The 20,776-nt window shown below is 41.9% G+C and overlaps 1 protein-coding gene across 1 annotated transcript in view; it reads right to left on the bottom strand.

The window, feature by feature from the left end:
- Positions 1-4,759: 4,759 nt before the first annotated feature.
- ROR1 (receptor tyrosine kinase like orphan receptor 1) overlaps positions 4,760-20,776 on the bottom strand; it is a 456,010-nt gene continuing 439,993 nt past the window's right edge. The window contains exon 9 of the mRNA XM_066376479.1: positions 4,760-8,774. Within this exon, the coding sequence (XP_066232576.1) occupies positions 7,347-8,774 (1,428 nt within the window). The 3' untranslated portion in view covers positions 4,760-7,346. The remainder of the gene's footprint in view (positions 8,775-20,776) is intronic.

Genomic DNA, 20,776 nt, shown 5'->3' with positions numbered 1-20,776 from the left:
CTCCTGTGTTGGAGAAGTCAAAAAGTACATGCTTCATGCTCCTATTCTCTTCATCTGGGTCCCATGGAGGGAAGCCCAGACAAAGTTGTAGACCAAGGGATCTATAGATTTTAAGGTAGTCTCTCTGCTTCATTAAAGGGTGTTCCTGAGAAGCTATAGTTAGAAAGCTTCCCAGCCCTCACCACTTGGCTCAGTGGATAGAGCAGCCTGTCTGTCATATAGACATCCCAGGTTTGTCTCCTGGTCAGGGTACACAAGAGAAGTGACCATCTGCTTCTCTCCCCCACCTTCTCCCCTTTTCTCCCTCCTCTCCTCCTGCAGCCAGTGACTTGATTGGTTCAAGTGGTGGCCCCTGGTGCTGAGGATAGCTCAGTTGGTCCAAGTGCATCAGCTTCAGGCGCTAAATATAGCTCGAGCATCGGCCTCAGATGGGGGTTGCCGGTTGGGGTGCATGTGGAAGTCTGTCTCACTATCTCCCCTCCTCTCACTTAAAAAAATGCTCCCCAATTGTGGTGATAACCTGGTTTAACAAGTATTGTTCTAGTGCAAGGATGGCTGATAAATTTAATTTCTGGTGCTATTTCTGACAGAGTAGGTGGTTATTTGGGAGAAGTTGAAAAGTTTAAGGCTAAAATTGAGCTCAGCTGGGAAGAGCACCAATTAGTGATGTCTGTGATGAATGCAAGAGGAGAGACAGGTGCTGGTGCCATGGGGTTTGCTAGACTAGGTCTATCCACTCAGGGATTTTTCTAGGTTGGGGGTTGTGTTATTGATCCCAACAATTCGCCCTCTTTCCTGCACGAAGATTCTACATCCCTGCCCATGGCTGTAATGGGGATTTGTAGGGCCTCTCAATAGGTTGAGATATATCCATGTCCTGTGGTCAGATTTAGCTTCAAAATGTGTTGACCAAGAGACGTAGAGAAGGATGAGATATATAGCATGTTGAACACAAGTTTTACTAGAGATTGTTTTTTGGGTCTGTCTGCCTCTTGCCCTTTTTCTGTGCCATCATTACAGCTTGCCTTCAGAGATCTGGGCACAGGCGCAGAGGCAGAGCCACCTCTGCCGACTGACACGACCAAATATAAATGTCTGCTGTTGTCAGGCAAACTTTCGGGAGTTATTACTGCAGCCAAGCTGACCAGTAGAGCAAATGCACTCTATTTCCAGGGTGAACTCTGCAAGTAAAATTAAGTCCTAAACTGTCATTTTGCCTGAATATTAGTTTTACTCTGATCAGATTGACCCTCAGTAAACTTAACTATGTCACTATGGTAGCAGCTTATTTCTGGTCATTTTAATATGTGTAGACTCAAAGGAAACCTCTCCGGGATTGTATTAGCAGTGGCCCCAAGGATAACTGCAGCCATCGTCCCAAGGCTCAAGGGCTGCAGTGGTTGAGGAGCACCTGCTGTAGGACGGAGCCTGACCTCCACCTATTTTTGAAGCAAGTGCTTCTATGTCTGGGTGGAGATGGAGCATTAATCTGTGGCTTTGTGCAGCTGTTCTGCTGTTTTGTGGGTGTCTTTTATGTCCATGAAGATTGATATTTAGAACCACTTTCCTCCAAACTGAATATTCCCTGAATTATTTTTATTTCAGCATAAAATATACCTTTTTTTTTTTCAAAGTGTAAGCAATGTGCCATCTAATTTTAAAGCAGTTGTATTTCTCCTAATGTAACCATTCCTGAATAAAAATATTTACTAACCTGGTTGCTTAGCAAAGGAAAAAGCATTGTGTCAGGCCTGGCCAGCAAATGTCACAGTACTGGTTTGTTTATAAGCAATTCATAGGTGCTTAAGATTTAACTAGTCATAAATATGTCAGCAGACCTTCTCCCTATATGTCTCCATGTTTTTAAGTCTTCTCAGCCAAATTTCCCATAAGGTTACATTTACCTTGAGTGCTTCCATGGTTTTTAAGTCTCTCTTTCCTCTGAGTTAACACTGTCCTAATACTTTTGGTATTTATGGTAACAAACCTCAGGTGTGGTTACATTTTGGCTACAAAAATGTCCCTTACGTGGGTGCTGTATGACTCCTGCTTCTCTTACATAGCATTTCCTCCTTGGCATTTGAACTATTGGTTGAAAAACAAGGCTATAGATTAAGAAGAGTCTCAGCTTCACCTCTGGCACCTCCTTTAGATCCCTCTTGCTGTCCCTCCTCAGAGGTTTCAACCCTTTAAGGGCAACAGGGAGCATTGCCTGAGCAGAGCAGCACTCAGGGCCAGTGGTGAGGACTGAGGGACTGCAGCTGGCAAAGGAACAGGGCGGAACAAGCCACAGGTGATTGCATCCAGCCAGCTGGGTCAGGTTGACCCGGGAAGCCCAGGGGAGCCGGAGCCTCGGCAGCTGCTTCTGCCAGATGCTCCCTGGGAGCTGGGTCTTCCCTCCTCCCAAGGAGGCCCAGCCTATCCTTGACCTTAATTTTGTCAGGTTGCAACAAAGAGGAGAGTTCTTTTAGTTGTGTTGATCGTCAGTGCAAGGAGTCAAAAAAGAAAGGGGGGATATTCTAAAAGACTTCGGTGACTATCTGAGAATGTGGGTCCTGAGTGAATTGACAAGGAATATTCTTGACAAAGCTTAGGTTCTGTTAGTTTGATATCCAAATGAACAACTGCAAAAAATATATATAACCAGTTGTCAAATGGTCAACACAAGTTTTTAGTGCTGAATTTGTGATTAAATAAAACTTGATTTCCTTGAAGGTGACTAAAGTGGTTAAAATGTTATTAAATGCTCATATACACGCATTACTAAGGATATAATGACCATCTCCCCACCCTCCACTCCCAAGCCTTTAAATTAGAGTGGTTCTGTGATTCTCAGTCTTGGTAATACCAGAGGGCTTGCTAAAGCACAAACTGCTGGATCCCCCTTCCCTCAGCATTTCTGATTCAGCACTTTGAAGTGGGGCCTGAGAATCTGAATTTCCACCAAGTTTTCCAGGTCTGCTGGTCTGAGGACCACACTTGGAGAAACCCCTGAGATAGCTGATCATGTTTGAAGGTGGATTCATGTGGGGAAGCTGATCTCCCCAGAATTGGCAAACGGCCTGCAAAAGATGGAGTCAGTGTGGACAGGTCAGCTATGTCAGATCCGGTCGTGCATGACTAAGGGAAACAGGCTGGGGATGGTACGCATGCATGCCCACCTTATATAACTGATAATGTTACCCCCCACTTTTTGTAGTCATGGCTTGGGGCCACTTTTGTGTGATTTTACTATAAAACACCTGCGCACGGCCTCAGATTGCTGCTGCTACTATGGTTGCCACTGTTGCGGCTGCCCCAGCTGCCCAAAGCTCCTTGTGTCTGTTTCCACCTCCCCACCCCTTCTGCACCTGCAGCCTCCATCTCTTGGCTCCGAACTCCAACCCAGAACCAATAAGAGAGTCCCTCTTAAATCGGTGTTTAGTGATTTGTAGTGGGCCTTATCTGGGGTGGTGCTGCAAGTGTGCAGATGTTGGTTATTAGGGAATTTAGGGTAAGGCCCCAATCACAGAGTTGAAGGGACTGGGAATGGCAGGAGGGAAGAGCCGAGAGATACACAAGAAGGAAATGGGAGTGAAAGGCAGATTGAGGGATTCAAGTGAGAGGGAGAAACCCAACCTGACACCGACTTCATGGCCATATGAAGTGATTGCTTCATTGAGTTTGATCGCTGAGGTGGTGACAAGAGCTGTACCTAAAACAGATGGATAAGCCCCGGCAGGTTTGATTGTAGTCCCTTCTGTATTAAACAGAAGAAATGGACACGTTCTTTGAACTTTCATAATGATATTCACTTTCCTTGACAGTGTATATTAGTTTCCAGATGGGGAACGCTTTCTTTTGGGCAAATAAGGTCATAAAGGTAAGCTGTGATAATTAAATGACCACGTTTCTTTTATTTTATTGCTATGTTTGGAATCTAAGTTGAACAGGAGATGTACACAGCCTTTTCTTCCTCAGCATGCTCAGACGTGATTTTTGATGTCTAAGTTCCCATGGAAATATCAAGGCAGAAAAGGACACAACTTTTTTTTTTTTTTTTTTAGCTAGAGGAGAGGAGGCAAAGATAGACTCCTGCATGGGCCCCTACCGTGATCCAACCGGAAAGCCCACCAGGGGGCAATGCTGTGTTGCAACAGGAGCCATTTTTTAGTGCCTGAGGAGGAGGCCATGGAGCCATCCTCAGTGCCAGAGGCCAACTTCCTAGAGCCAATTGAACTATGGCTGTGGAAGGGGAAGAAAAAAAGAGAAAGAGAGAGAGAGAGAGAGAGAGAGAGAGAGAGAGATGGGAGAGGGGTGGAGAACTAGATGGTCGCTTCCACTGTGTGCCCTGACCAGGAATCAAACCTGAGACATCCACACACTGGGCTGACGCGCTACCATTGAGCCAGCTGGCCAGGGCAGGACACAGCTTTTAAAGCCAATTTTTTCATTCCACTTGGTTGTAATTATTTAATATATTATTTTGATTTTAAAAATTAAAATCTTGCCGTATATAGGTGGATAATATATGATCGTGAAGTCCTGGGGATTTCCCTTCCACCTACGGTCACTCGCAAAAGGATGCCCAAGTTTATATTTTTAAAGCATATTTAAAAATAGCTTTTTTTCCAGTAAATAGGCACTATGATTCCTCTTTTTCTATGAAATGTCAATCATTACAGAAATAGTATTAAAATTCCCAAATACCTCTATGATAGCAATATTCAGGAAATAATATTTTATGGTAAACATTTTTAATAAACAGCAGCATAAAATAATCAGTGTTTAATATCATCTCTGGTGTGTGAAATACAAATGCATATATCCTTAATATAAAATAGCCTTTTGTTGTTACAATTCCATGCTTGTCTATTTTAAATGCCCATAATAACAAATCAAACATTAAATAATACAGTGATTAAATGCATGCAGTGAAAATAAGAAAAGATATGGTAGGGCAAGATATCTGAATATTGCCATTATATATTTGAAGAAATTCTATATCAAGTTAAAAACAAATAAACAAAGGAAACAAGGAAACAGACCATATATAAAAATGCAAAGATATATTTTCACTTCTGTGATACAAACCATAAACAATAGTTTTGTGCAAAAAAGGGAAAAGATCTGAAAATAAAAGTCATCTTGCAAAAAAAAAACATTGTCAACAAAGCAAAAGGTATTTTTCAGTTTGTGAGAAAATACTATTTTAATACAAAAGGGACTGTATTACGTAGTATCACAGTGCTATTATAAAATACATTATTACAAGTGGTTTTGGAAATTTAGTTTGCTCACCTTAATGACCTCAGAAATTATAAAATGTTTAAAATAAATGTTTTAGTTCTTTATAAAAAACTAATTTGAATTTATTATTTTTTTTAACCATAGCAATGTTTTTCCAGAGTAGGTATTTTACTGGCTCATGGGATGCTAATTTCCCTTTAAGGGACTCCTTAAAAAGCTCAGATTCACTGAAATTGTGTTTACTTAAAATAAATATTCTTGGAAAACAATTGATTGTCGTATGATATACAAAATTGCAGTTTGAATCTTCATTATTAAACAGTTGCATAGCAACAAAAGGATACAAATATTCTCCTCTACCTAAAGTTAAGAAATGTAACTTCTGAATCAGCTTATTTATGCCGCAAAACTATGTCTTAATTTATTTCTTAATAAATTTGGATATAGTCAATTCTTTTAAGTTTGCAATACCTATAACTCCATGTTCGTTGTCTGAAGATTCAGTGTTTGGGAAAATTGCGATATATTTTGGTAAATATATTTCCTTGATTTCTCATCCTAATTATATATATTATTAAATCAGAATATCAATGTGCTTCTAATTCTCTTACATTCTCATCAAATATCATTTCCAGGAATGTTTATCCAGTAAGTCTCTTTAGTTGTAAAAATTAAAAAATGAGACTTGGAGACGTTCTTAGAATAAAGGAGTTATTTTTTAACAAGAGAAAAATCAACCATAACATTCATTTCTGTATAGAACTTGAAACTCATTCATAGGAATTCTAAACTTGGCAAAAGATGGCTAGCAGGAAAACAGCGTGAGATGCACATTGATCCCTTCCTCTTACTAAAGCCAAAATGATCATATTGCTTCTATTTCTTCAGCTTAAAAAATTCAGTTCATGGTAATCTTTGAAGTGACAACTCGGTACTTGTTTTTTTTTTTCTTTTTTTAATATTGTAAATATTTTACAAAATAGAATTCATAGTCTTTGGATCCCAACTAATCCTATGAATAAATTGTCATAACCCTTGGTGCTGAAATAAAATCTAACCATTTCCAGATCAGGGAAAAAAAAAGTGAGAGAAACTTTAAATTAACTTGCTATTGGTGTCACAGAGTTTCCTATTTCCCCAGAGTCCACTGACCAACTCCTAGGCAGAAAGTGGCAAGCACTGACCTGCCTGTCTGAAGCCACACCTCTATTCTTCAATCTTATTGGTCCAGGGAAGCTCCCGCAAGGCTGTCCCCATGGGAACCCTGTTCCTCTCCCATGGATGCTGATAAGGCCGAGGGGCCATTTTCCTGACTGTGCTTCCTTTGGTGCCTCATTTCTAATGCAACAAAATAAACTATCACTATCAACCAATAATCAATTCCAACATTCCAACATCCACATCTAGCCTTCTTACAGTCTGATGCCCTATGTTATTTCAAGGGCTTGTGTAAACACACTGCGGAGAAAGAAAATGTAGAAAAGGCCTTCATGATCAGCAGAGGAGATTCACAAAGAGCCGCACTCTGCACCTTCCCAAGAAGCCCCACTGTGTAGAAGGCTTCAAGGGAACTTACACTTGTCCTATGGCTCATTTCCATCTGGATTTCAAATCTGGCCTAAGGTTTCCTCATTGATTCTGAACATCACTTCCATACAAAGATGCAGAGTCTAAATAGAATCAACATAATTCCTGAACATATGTCCTGAAGAAAAGACAGCAGGTAGACAAATGCTATGGTATATACATTTTGGGGAGAGACCAGTCATGGTGACCAAAGGTGAAATACACAAAGCACCATTTGACTTTTCCTTTTTGGTTTGATGCTTAATCACAAGGATCTTTTCCTCTTCACTGGTTTACAGGTTTCAGTACTTTGAAACCAGTTGTACTAATCCCAATGCCATGGCATACACCTTGACGAGGCCTTAATCCCACAATGTCTCTTTCTGGCTGGTGTCTGCCCTGCTTGGTAAGACACAATTAAACTTCACAGAAGATACTTGTTGCAAAATCTGCTCAATGAGAACCTCACTTTAATAAAAACATTTGAATATAAATCTTTTCTACGGCTTTCTAGTTTTTCCTGTTTACCACATTTACAAAAGTTGTGCCTTTTATAATTCTGCAGAAATCATAGATTCGGTGTGTCCGTGAATATTGGTGTCTCCTAGCAAAGATGGTTGCTTTGAGTCTGTTTTGTACGGTTTTTGAGATTTGTTGCCGAAGACGGTAATACCCATTCCACCAGGATGATTTGGGATTGACATGTGTGGTAGTAAAGGAATATTTGCTTCCTGATTGGATCCTGATGAGGGCAAGCTGGTCACATGGCCAGTGCTAGTCGACCCACTGGCACTGCTTGGGGACCGGCTCTTTGGAGGCGGGCAATGCTGAATCACTCTGGGGGGACCTGCTGGCTGATAGTGGGCAGCTGGAAACGCTGCATATCCAGGAGGTATTGGGTATCCATTGATGGGGATGAATCTCTGGTTCTGAGGTATTGGTGGGCCAATAAAACCAGCAATCTGGCCCTGTGGTGTAATACCCTGGCTCGGGAACATATAATTGGGATATCTGGGGTTACTGAGATTACTCACTGGGCTGGCACTAAGAGAGGTCGTCTGCGTGGTGGCATTTCCTCCGGAGGGAGTAGTAGAGCTGGTGTGACTTGAGAGTCCCTCCCAGGACCGAAGCCGGACGTGAATATCTTTAAACCTTGGTCTCCTAGAAGGAATCTCACTCCAGCATTCTGTCATGAGGCTGTACATTCTGGGTGGGCAGTCTTCGGAGCATGGTAATAGCTGTCGTTTTCTCACCATTTCGATCACTTCCTGGTTACTAAATCCATAATATGGCTGGAGTCCAAAACTGAAAATCTCCCATAAGACAACCCCAAAAGACCAGATATCTGAATCAGAAGAGAATTTGCCATACATGATGGCTTCAGGGGGCATCCAGCGAATGGGCAGCAGAGATTTACTCTGCACCCGGTAGTAATCAGCGGAGTATATTTCTCTGGAAAGCCCAAGGTCTGAAATCTTTACATGAAGTTGCTCTCCAATTAAAATATTGCGAGCTGCAAGGTCCTTATGGACAAAGAAATGACTAGACAGGTATTCCATGCCGGCTGCAATCTGAATTGCAATGTGCAGAAAATCTCCATGATCCAGGCTGGATTTTACAGTCCCATCTTCATCACTGCTACAGCCAACATCAGAATGTGGGGATCGCATGATGAGGAACTCATGGAGATCGCCCTGATTCATATACTCGAAAAGCATACACACAGGCTGCTCTTGAGTGACAGCACCTAAAAGACAGACAATATTGGGGTGGTGGAGTTCAGCCATCAGGGAGGCTTCCTGTTGAAATTCTGTCCATTGCTGGGGGTTGTTATAGTCTTTTAAGGTCTTTATAGCAACCAGCTGAGCGTGGTCCATGCCTGGGAGGTAGAGATGGCCCTTATAGATCTTTCCAAAGGCACATTCACCCAATTCTTCCATAAAACGTACAGCAGAAAGTGGCAGCTCCTTAGCCTTGCTCTGTATGAAAGAAAGGAACAGTGTGGTTTAAAACATTTCTTAAGGCACTTCCTTGGCATCTGGAAGGAGGGGTGGAACATATAGAGAAAGGTTTTATAAACTAGATTAAAATTTTGTAGGTTTGTAAGTTTTATTTATTTATTTTTATAATTTTATTTTTTTAATGGAGTGACATCAATAAATCAGGGTACATATGTTCAAAGAAAACATGTCCAGGTTATCTTGTCATTCAATTATGTTGCATACCCATCACCCAAAGTCAGATTGTCCTCTGTCACCTTCTATCTAGTTTTCTTTGTGCCCTTCCCCTTCCCCCTTCCTCTCTCCCTCAAGGTTTGTAAGTTTTAAATGGTTGGCTACAATTCAGGGGAGGTGCCACAGGCAATGTTCTGTCCACCACTCCCCACTCTCCCATCTATACTCCTTGCTTCAACAGTGGTTTCCTGCTGTTGCCTAGAGTCTTGCTACTCCAACGTCAGCATCACTGGAAGCTTACTACCAATGAGGGCTCTCGGCCCGCTTCAGACCTACTGAATTCGAATGCGCATCTAATAGATCCCGGGTGATTTCGGTGAACAGGAGAGGGCGAGAAGCACTGCTGCAGACAATACAGCCTTAATTCTCAGCCTAGCACTTGCGTTTTGGATTTGGTCCTCACCTGCCTACCCTTGCTACTCCTCTATGTGATAGCTTCGCTATTGTTAAACAGGGCCCCTCACTGATCACCACCAAACATTATGCACACTCTTGCCCAACACCTTTGTTCCTGCAGTGCTTGCCTATTCTTAGGATCTTTATCGTGTGAAAAGCCAGAGAAATTAAATCAAAATTCTGTCCTTCTGCGGTGCTCGTGGTAGATATGAGGAGGTCTGGAATGTGCTCCTCTCTACTTCTCATATCCTTCCTTCCTTCCTCTGCTGCTCTCCTTGACCACTATGGTCTTTGCCTTTTCCGGAGTCCTTCTGGCTTCCTAGTCCGAATGCCACTGCACGCAAGGGGCAGGGTGCGGGCTGGCTACACACACAACTTCTACAGCCAGACAATCAGAGTTTGAATCCTGTGTTCTCTACTTACCAGCTGTGTGGCCCTAGGTACAATATTTAACCACTCGTGCCTCAATTCCTTCATTTATAAAATAGGATAATAACCCTTGCAATACTTACTTATCTTGTATTCTTGTGAACTTTTAATATGGTAGCACTTGTAAAGTACTCAGCATGATGTCTGGCACGTGGTAAATGCTGTTTAACTTTTACCATTATTACCTTGCTGTTGCTCTCTTTTTATGAACATATTTTTGTCTTAATTGGATTTCAATATCTTGCCTTTCCCTTCACACCATTGATATTCCTATGGCTTTGCATGTGGGTTGTTTACTGATTGACCTTTAAACAGACAGAGCAGAGCATGTACCTCACAATAAAAATAAATATTAAATTGTGAAATTTGATCTTGGCAGCAAGCGTCTATAGTGTCATGTGTTTTTCCTGTTTTTTAAAACAATTCACCTCAAATCCAATGTGACAGTTAGTCTAATTCATTAGGGAAAATGTCATTAAAACAATGCATTTGTACATACACTAATTTAAATATAACCCCTGCTTTTGAAATCCTTGTTGTTCAGAAAAAGAATACTGCTCTGAGGAACCCAAATGAAGCCGACAACACTGCAAATCCACATGGAATGCAGAGCTCTTCATACAGAGTTTAAAACAACAGTTTAGAAAATTAAGTAAAAAAGAACTTCTCTAATCCAAATTCTACTAATTTAGAATTCATAATGATCAGCTCTGTTCTAGGCTGACATTTTCCAGGACAAAAATGCCCGCTAACCTAATTACAAGTGTATATAAACTTGCAGCAAAATACCCAATTAAAAGGACAAAATGGAATTGAGGATTTTGAAGCATTACTTATCCTCTGCAAATAACATTTCTTATTCTAGCTAGTTCTCATTTATTTGTACAAGCAGAGTTTATGGGGTCTGTATATGAAAATATCTTACAGGAAAGTTACTTCTGCTGAAAGTAATAGTAATACATTGCTGTGAACATTCAGTAAATGAAAGCCTATTGCTCTGTTTGCTTCATTATAGTATTGTTTGTAATGACAAAGATTAGAAACAACTTAAATGTTTACTTAAAGGAGACATCAGATTAATTATGGTGGAGCTAGTAAGTACAATATTATATAGGTATAAGAACAAATGAGGACTCTTTCTATGTATGACATGGAAGGGCCTCTAGAATTCTATTGCTAAGTTAAAAATAAAAAGCAAAAAAAATCAGGTAATGCTGTATTCTGCTTTTGTGTGAGAGAAAAGAAGAACTAGATATTCATACTTATTTGCATATGCGTAAAGAAACTGAGCAGATGCTGGGACGGGCAGCAGCGGTGACTGGGGTGTACAAAAGCAAGAACTAGGAGGAGGGGACAGAGGTGGGAGATTTACGTCATGCTTTCTTATTCTTTTAAAATGTTCAACCAGGCAAACATATTATCAATTCAAAAAAATAAAAAATTTAAAAACATATGACAAATCTTTCCCTCTGACTGAATAGGTAAACATCTCTGTAGTCACAGTTCCATCCACTATTTTTCTTTTTGCTTATAGGGGCTGGATTCTTGTGAGTGCTATAGAGTTCCTTTGGGAGAACAACAGCATGTGGGTGATGGGGAAAGTAAACCAGTGAATCAACCCTATTTTTTTCCCTTGCAGCACTCAGGTGATTTTGCTTTTATGGCAAGAGTAAACCAAGGTGACATTTTCTGCGGGATATTAAGGTTGGAATTTCGATCAGAAATCCCAGTGGTAGCCCTGGCCGGTTGGCTCAGCGGTAGAGCGTCGGCCTAGCGTGCGGAGGACCCGGGTTCGATTCCCGGCCAGGGCACATGGGAGAAGCGCCCATTTGCTTCTCCACCCCTCCGCCGCGCTTTCCTCTCTGTCTCTCTCTTCCCCTCCCGCAGCCAAGGCTCCATTGGAGCAGAGATGGCCCGGGCGCTGGGCATGGCTCTGTGGCCTCTGCCTCAGGCGCTAGAGTGGCTCTGGTCGCAATATGGCGACGCTCAGGATGGGCAGAGCATCGCCCCCTGGGGGGCAGAGCACCGCCCCTGGTGGGCGTGCCGGGTGGATCCCGGTCGGGCGCATGCGGGAGTCTGTCTGACTGTCTCTCCCTGTTTCCAGCTTCAGAAAAATGAAAAAAAAAAAAAAAAAAAAAAAAAAAAAGAAATCCCAGTGGTGTAGAGGAATCCAATTCATGTGAAGGTTCCTTGAATGGCATCTTTATCTCAACAGGATCCCCTGGGTTTTGGTGCTAGAGAAAGCAAGGGACTGAATAATATACTTCTTCAGGGAAAATGTGAATTAGGAACTAAATCCAAAGAATAATAGATTACTATAATGAGAAATTAGAACTCCTCTTCTCCCACCTTGCTGAAATTAACCAATAGGCAGAGTGGTATAACTCAAACCACGTAGCTTTGGATTCATACAAATCTGAATTTGCATCTTGGACCTGTGGCTTTTCATGAACAATTAATACTTAAACAGCACGTACTATGTGCCAGAGACGATTCTAAGCACTGAGCAAATGTTAATTCACTTAATACAACAACCCTGTGGGGTAGGTCCTATGCATTAACTGGTTGACCTTGGGTGAGTTTTTTTAACTTTTCTGAACCTCTATTTCCATAGCTATGAAGTAACAGAATATCTAACTTCCATAATTAGAGTGGGGACTAGATACAACAGTATATGAAAGCAATTACCACCTATTAAGTACTTTTTAAATCAATCTTATTTTCCTTATTAGGGAAGTAATCTAGGAAGTGAAATAAATGAAAATAATTTTGATATGTTCATAGGCTGAGGAGTTCTAGACAGTCGTCTATAATTCCCTCTATTTTTTTTATATGCTTTGTTTGCTCTTGTTAATCTTTTGTCTGTTCTTTATTTTGGAGCCTGAGGGGGGTGGGTGATGCGGATGGAGGTAGAGGGACAAGAATCCAGGTAAAAGAGTGGGTGGTGGCGATGCGAAAGGAAGCAAGCCCACCAAACTTCTGGGGACTGGAAGAGAGGAGGGGCTGGGCAGGACCCTGGACCCAGCCTGACACGCGGCCCCCGGGACTTCACGGCTACGATGCCTGGCTGCGTCCCCTTCACGGAGCTAAGCCAGTTAGTTCTCTTGCATCTGCCTTTGGAAGAACAACTCTTATTCTTGCCATTTTAGAGATGAAGAAAGAGACTTTAAAAAGGATCAAGATTTTTCAGGAGAGCCAAAAGAGCTGCCCTTAGACCTTCTGCTTTGGGCCGCGTCATGCTGTTGGAAACCAGAGATGCTGGCCTGGTGGGCCACTTATCCCAGCTTGGCCGGAAAGTTTCTGAAGGCTCAGCCTGGGGCCTAACACCTTCCAGGGTGGTGAGGTCAGCCTTCAGTGTGTGGTCACTCGGTGGAGTGATAATTGTCTTTCCTCCCCTCTCAGACACAGGAAACAGTACATTTCGACCCAAAGTGTGTCTTGTCATATCTCACCAATACCTGGTGGGCCATGTAGCATAGAGTCTCAGCTCTTCTCCAGCCTGGAAAAGGAAGGAGGAGGAGTTTACCAGAGCTAGTCACAACCAAATCTGGGGGCTTGCTTTGGAAAGAAGTATGGAAAGCCACTAAAATGGCAGATTTCAGAAAACCTTTCCTTCGAACACCTGTGCAGCAGCCAGCAGGGGCGGTCCCCAGAAAGAACTGCTCAGAGCACAGTTTCAGGGGAACAATTTACACAGTGATTTGCATTTTTTAAAATGCTCAAGTTACTTGGTACAAATGAGTCTTAACTACAGACTCATTTTCAAATTTTACATAAATCCTGAACTAGTTAAAAAATCATAAAAACCTTTAAAGAAGCAGTCAGTAGACTGTACGGTAACGGCAGGAAATTAGCTGTATTGTTGAGGAACAGATGGTTTACATTACACAAACCCTTTAGGCTAAACTTGTTTAGGTCTGGCATATTGTAAATTATATTTTAGTAATGAAAGTGAAATGACCTCTGCTTGACCTCAAGTGGGGTTTGTCTGTTTGAACCAATGTAGTGGAAAACTATGAAAGAAAATGAAGTCATAAAGTTTTGGCAGTTCAATTTTGGCTCATTTCAAGTTAAGGGGTTATAAATCTGTTTAGTTTCTGTTTGACAAGTATTTGTCATACAGGGATGTACAAAATGTAAAGAAGTGTAAAATACACATGAGGCACGGTGCCAAAGTAAACCCAGTACAAAGGAAGACTGGAATGAACAGGGTCCTGGGCTCCTATCTCTTTATCACTCCCTCCATTAGTTGAATGACAAGATGGGCTTGGTTTATTATATGCTGTAAGGCAATTAAGTACCTTAAAACTGAAACAGGCTTTCAGTTTAAATGTTAACATTTTTACTTCTCAAAGTAAACACACATCTGCCCCAGGGCAGCTTTAAAAATTATATAATTTGGGGTGGGGGGGGGGGAGGAAAAAAAATCAAAGTTGATGTAGAAGTGGATCCATTACTCTACACTCCGAGTTCTTCTTCCCTTAGAAATTTCTGTAGAGTAACTGCAGAGAGAGTGTTTTCGAGGTGAATCATTTAGATACGCGTCAGATGTGATTATTACAGTGCTGTCTAAATCACTGATAGAGAGGCCAGGCTGATGTTGGTGGCTTCTTTAACCTAAGTGATGACTACAAACTGGGGACAAGGGAACCTTTTAGATTGATTAACTTTAGATAGGAAAGCAATGAACCATTGGTAGGGTTTTAAAAAAATTCTAATTATACAGAATTACACAGGTGGCAGATGGGTAAGGAGGACAGACTTGAGGACTATCTCTTTCCACCTTTGGGAAGTTACACTTTAGGTGCTAAGACATTTGAAATGACTCCTCTGTGTGACATAGCTTACTACTAACCTTCCATTTCCTGCTTACTTGATGTAAGCGATTGCCATAGGAAATAAGGTGAGGATTGTGTGAGGGCCACCGACATTTGTGTGAAGCGTGGATGCCTGTGCAGGGTATGATAGCTCTACTTTTTTAGTCCAAGTTAAAGAACACACAGACAAAAAGCAGAGCTAAGTTCCCTGGCACAAGAAGCTGGGCTCAATAGCAGGTGGTACAAAGAACTGAGGTTCATATTTATGTATCGACCCCACCCTCCCCCTGGCGTCCCTGCAGCTCCTGTACTGGTTCCTTTCCTATCGACTGCTGCCCTTCTGCAAGTCTCTTGTGCTGCACATTTGCAGATTCAAGCAGGACACAAGTGTCAGTGGAAGAGCAGGTTCCACACAGTAGCATTTGTCCTCGGCCCCATCCGAGGAATCATGGAGCAGATCCTGGCCCTATTGAAACTAGAGGAGTACTTGGGGTGACAGGAGGACATTGCCATGTCCCTTTTCTCTTTGGAAGTAGTTTTCTCTGAGGTTGGTGTTGCTTGGGGATGTACTTGCTCTCTGAATTTCAAATACTGACCAGCAGACTCTACATCAGAGCAGGTATTGCAAACCCCTAGAGAGGGGGGACTTGTTAAAATACACTGTGGTAGGTCTTACTCCCAGAGTTTCTGACTCTGTAGGTCAGAGTGGGTGTTTCTGACAAGTTCCCAGGAATGAAGATGATCCTAGAATGGAGGCTTCACTTTAAGAGCCACTAGTATATGTGCATATGCCTTTCTGGATCAGACAATTCCTTAGTGATGTGGTGCCTGCCTCCTGCATGAGGCATGACAACAGCATATCTGAAGAACCTGGTTGAGCAATTCTGACTTATACAACACAGAGAAATTAATACTCTGCTTCAGAAGATGCTTTGGAAATGCCAGCTAGAGAAATATGTAAGATCCATCAACTGGTATTTACTGGGTTTATAGGCTGCATGGCTACTGACTTAGCAAGATTCATTGAAATATGAGTCTCTCACTCTATAGCTTGGGCTATGTCATCAGTTTATTCTATTTTCACATGCAGCCAATTGTGTGAGATATATTAAATAGCTGGTTGCATCAATCAGCTGATTCTGTAAATACTATATACAAAAGAGTATCCATACAAAATAGTATTTGAGTTATGCAAGAACCATGAAAAAAGAGGACACAGCTCCTATCCTACATGCTTGTCATTGGAGCTTAATAATAGATAGCATGTCTTGAAAACCCACCCTGTGCCAGACACTGAGATCATAATAATGGCTACGAGTTTTTGGAGTGTTTATGTGTTATGCTATAAGTTCTTTATACATATTACTCATTTCATCCTCACAACAACCCTATGGAACTGGTCACTATGACCAGTATCCCCATTTTACAGATGGAAAACCCGAGGATCAGGGCAGTTAAGTGATCCTAAAATTAGTAGGTTAGAAATTCAGATTCCAGAGTCTCTCCTGAATGACTACACTACAGTCCCTTGTCTGCTCTCTAGGGGCTTAATGCATTAATTCATTTAATTCCCATCATGATCCTATAAAACTCATACTTAGATTTCTCCATTCTATGGGTCAATAAATTAAGTCATTCCACAGTTTTAAGTAGCTTGCCTAAAAAAGCACAACTGTTAAGTGGTGATGCCAAGATTCAAATTCAAAGTTGGAGCATTTTCCTGGGAAGAAGTGGTAGTTTTCGTTGAATCCTCAAAGGATCCACAATGTTAAAAGAATGAAGCCCACTGGTATCAAAGTGGAATGTCTATGTGCAATTGCTCCCTGGTCCCTGATGCTCTAAACCTCACTCTGGTTGATTCTCCATTGTCCCTATCAGTTGCCTGGGAGAAGCAAACAAAACTTTTCAACAGCAGCCTTGGCCTGAATTGGGTACGAGAGCTCTAGAGAGCACATGAAATTGAGATTTTTTTTTAGTATCTGGACTTGGCTGTTGACAGGAAACTGTTCGACTCCAAAACCTATTTTTCTTTCTTGTGCATTTTACTGGTTCTTAGATAAACAGTGTAAGAATTGTGAAACAATTGACTCCCTTCATAAATGGAAATGATTATATTTTAAAAGCTTAAAGGCCACAACCATTTTATTTTAGGAGGTAATGGACATTTTCAAAGACTGCAGCCGAAGTAAGTGCCTTTTGGCTTATGCAAACAAATTCTAGAGGGAGCTTCAACCAATCGTTTGCCACATTTGCTCAGAGTTCAGCGGCACTTCTCTGGAAGTGATTTAACATCAGAAACAGTTCTTTTCTCTGTAACATAACTTTCTAATAGTTAGTTTGAATGTGTGGTGGTGGCCAGGGTTGATTCTGTGGTGGAGTTATGTTATAATGTCAATGGGAGAGGTTCTTCTAGTCTGCCTGGAAATAGGCGGAACAGATGCCAGTGATTTTAATGTCAGCCTGAGACACCATGTGCTCATAATGTGGGCCTGTGTGTTGCAGTCAGCCTGAAGGTTAGAGCAATAGAGTGACATGGGGAAGAGGCATTCAAGCTCTGGACCTGGGAAGACCTGGGTTCAAGTTCTGGCTTCATCACTTAATAGCTGTGTGACTCTGGGCAAACTCAAGCCTCCGTCTTTTCATGCCCCAAATCAGGCTCAAATTAGTACCTACTTCATAAGGTTATTATAAAGTTTTTGTTGAGATAATGCATGTGAAGTACTTTAGCTTATTCATAAGACCTATTTATAATATATCCATCTGTAATATTCCTTCTCTGTATAAGTAAAGTTTCTATAGACATAGGGTTTAAACCAGTGGTAGTCAACCTGGTCCCTACCGCTCACTAGTGGGCGTTCCAGCTTTCATGGTGGGTGGTAGCAAAGCAACCAAAGTATAAATAAAAAGATAGATTTAACTATAGTAAGTTGTTTTATAAAGATTTCTTCTGCCAAACAGCAAAAATCCGACATAAAGTACTTGGTAAGTAATTATTATTATATGCTTTAACTTGCTGTAACTCTACTTTATAAATTTTTTAAAGTAAAGTTACTTCCCTACTTAATAAATCACCATTACTGTGGAACCAGTGGGCAGTTAGAAAGTTTTACTACTAACAGAGATACAAAAGTGGGCAGTAAGTGTAAAAAGGTTGACTACCCCTGGTTTAAACTGAGGCTCTGTACTGAATAGCCCCCCAGCCCTCACCATCAGACCGTCTCCACCCTGATGGGTGTTTATCCAGGGTGTGAACAGGGTGTGGGGCCATGGATCGATGCACACTGGATGGGCACATGGAATACCTGGTGTAATTCCCTGTCCTCTGTCCTCACACCAGTTAAGGCTGTGGGCTGCCAGCTCCTACAGCTTCCCCCTCAACCCATATTAGACTGTGCACAGCATTTTGGTAGTTGGTTAAAAAGTTTGTGGTTGTTTATATTATCACCATAACAAAAATAATAGCAACTTCTAGCTGTTGAGTACTTGTGAGGTGCCAGACACACTATCTTTAAGTGCCAAAGATATCTTTTAGAACAGACTAGTGGTTCCCAGAGGTGGTGGTGGTGGGGAGAGTGGGTAAAATGAGTGAAGGGCATCTAAAGGTGCCAACTTCCAACTATAAAATAAACAAGTCTAGGGAATGTAACGTACAGCAGTGGAGACTGTAGTTAATAATACTATACTGCATATTTGAAAGTGGCCAAGAGAGTAAACCTTGAAAGTTCTCATTACAAGAAAATAAAATTTTGTAACTATGTATGGTGACAAATGTTAACTAGACCTGTGGTGATCATTTCATAATACAAACAAATATTGAATCATTATGTTGTACACCTGAAACTAATATAATGTTGTATGTCAATTAAATTTTAATAAAATACTTTTAAAAATAGCTCTTTTAAGTACTATTTTTATCTTTGTTTTATAGGTGAGGAAAAAAAAGGTTCAGAAAACTTGCTTAAGATCTCCAGGCCAGTAAACAATGGAGCCAATATTTATAATCATGTCTTTCTACCTCTACATTCTTGCTCTTTGAAGTATATTCTACTACTTCCCAGAAAAAGACTAAGAAAAAAAAAATGTGGCTGGAAAGGTAAGTTAGGTCCAGAGAGTACGGATTCTTGGACGCTGGGAGAAAGGATTATATAACTTGAGACTGGTCCTTCTAGCATCATTACATTGAGTGGGAGTTAAAGTGATGCCAGAGATGAAGTCAGCATGAGAGAGAGAAAGAGGACTGGCAGACACCAGAGGATGCTCCCATTCAGGGAATTCAAGGAAGAACGAGGGAAGGAAACTGGAGTAGATAGGAGGAAAGCCAAGAGAAAAAGTATTTCAAGATGGTGGTTAAGAATATCAAATGCTCCGGAGAAATTAAAGAGGAGGAAGACTTGGAAAAGGTCACTGGATGAAATTACATCACTGGAAATTCCAGGGAGGTCCCTGTCAATAGTATGATGAGCTCAGATGTCTGGGAGACCATGGCTTTAACGGAGTAAATGGGAACGTTACTGAGGAGATTTTAGTGCCAAGTGTGGTGACTGACACTGGGTAAGGGCAGGGGGTTTCTAAGGGGTAGCAGAACACAATAGGCTTTTTATTTTTATTTTATTTTATTTTTTAAACGGTTTATTTTATTTTATTTTATTTATTCATTTTAAAGATGAGAGAGAGAGAAGAGAGAGAGACAGAGAGAGAGAAGGGGGGGAGGAGCTGGAAGCATCAACTCCCATATGTGCCTTGACCAGGCAAGCCCAGGGATTCGAACCAGCAACCTCCGCATTTCCAGGTAGACGCTTTATCCACTGTGCCACCACAGGTCAGGCCCACAATAGGCTTTTTAGATGGAAGCATATTGCTAGCAAAATGGACAGGTCCAGAGAATATAATCAAGCATCAGTACATTCAGCAACTATACTTTGGCTAGAAAGGAAAAGGAGAGACGGATTGCCTGGAGGTGAAGAGACAGAGAAGGTGGCTAGAGATTAAATGAAGGCGAGAAATAAAATAGAGCTGCTGCTGCAGCACACAGGCGATGTGTTATTGAGTTGTACACTTGAAACCTGTAGGGTTTTATTAGCTGAAGTCACCCCAATACATAGAATAAATAAATAAACGGCTACCAGCTTCAGTAAGCTAGGCAAACCCTGCTTTCCCCCAAATGTTCCTTACATCAGCCAGGAGCTGCAGGTGAAGGACCCACAGGCCTATTCAGGCTTTGGCTGTAGCCAAACTCCCAAACCCCACCCTTGCCCCCAGTCTTTCTTGCCCTTGGTTCTCAAACTCCTCCTCCCTTAACCTCTCTGCATGCCTAAATTCCACGTAGGTGAATCACAGAGGAAAGGACTGGACAGGGCTCCCCCGTGCTTGGCGGGGAAGCTCCGCCCCCTTTCTAACTCCTAGAGCAGCAGGCTCCCTGGCTTTGTTCCCTTTCCAGAGCACCGGTAAGGGCTGCTCGGTTTTTCAGACATGTGATAGTCGATAGGGTTCGGGGAGAGAAAGAGATCGGAAAGGAGGGAAGTTAGGGTTTACAGACTTCTCAGAGGTGGTTCACTTTCCACCGTTCTTTTAAAAAAGCACCCACTCAGATTATAAAATTCATAGTGCTTACTTAGTTCATGTGTCGCTAGAGCACTTGTCAGAGGATTGACGAGATGGAAAAGACAGGAAATGTCCTAATCCCACTAAAGGGCTTCAAATCTCTTGCTGAATAAAATAAAAGGAAAATAAACAGTACTTTACATGGGCCCAGCCTACTGCTTTCTCTGAACAGTGCAGACAATTGAGACTCAGAGAGGCTTCTGGAGGCCACAGGGTAGTTAGAGGGAGAACCAGGGGAGCGTCTTCATTTCCTGACTGTTCAAGGCTCAGAGTGAGATGCCATTCCCATCGGTCCCCTGGCTTCCTCTCCCCACAGATCAGCAGGAAGCTCGTGCCTCATCAAAAGTTGTAACCATTCACCTCTCTGGTCATCCGGCCAGATCCCGTCAGCCAGTCTGTCTGCGGGGGGCGGCCCATTGTGCCCTCGGAAGGGTATGGATTTCTCGTCTCCCGAAGGAGCCGCTTCTTAAGCCAAACTCTCGGGCGCATTTTCGCAGCTCAGCA

The sequence above is a fragment of the Saccopteryx leptura genome, chromosome 3, assembly GCF_036850995.1.
Source record: "Saccopteryx leptura isolate mSacLep1 chromosome 3, mSacLep1_pri_phased_curated, whole genome shotgun sequence".
NCBI lineage: Eukaryota > Metazoa > Chordata > Mammalia > Chiroptera > Emballonuridae > Saccopteryx > Saccopteryx leptura.
Note: the sequence above shows the minus strand (reverse complement) of the source record. Positions and strands in the feature narration are given on the sequence as shown.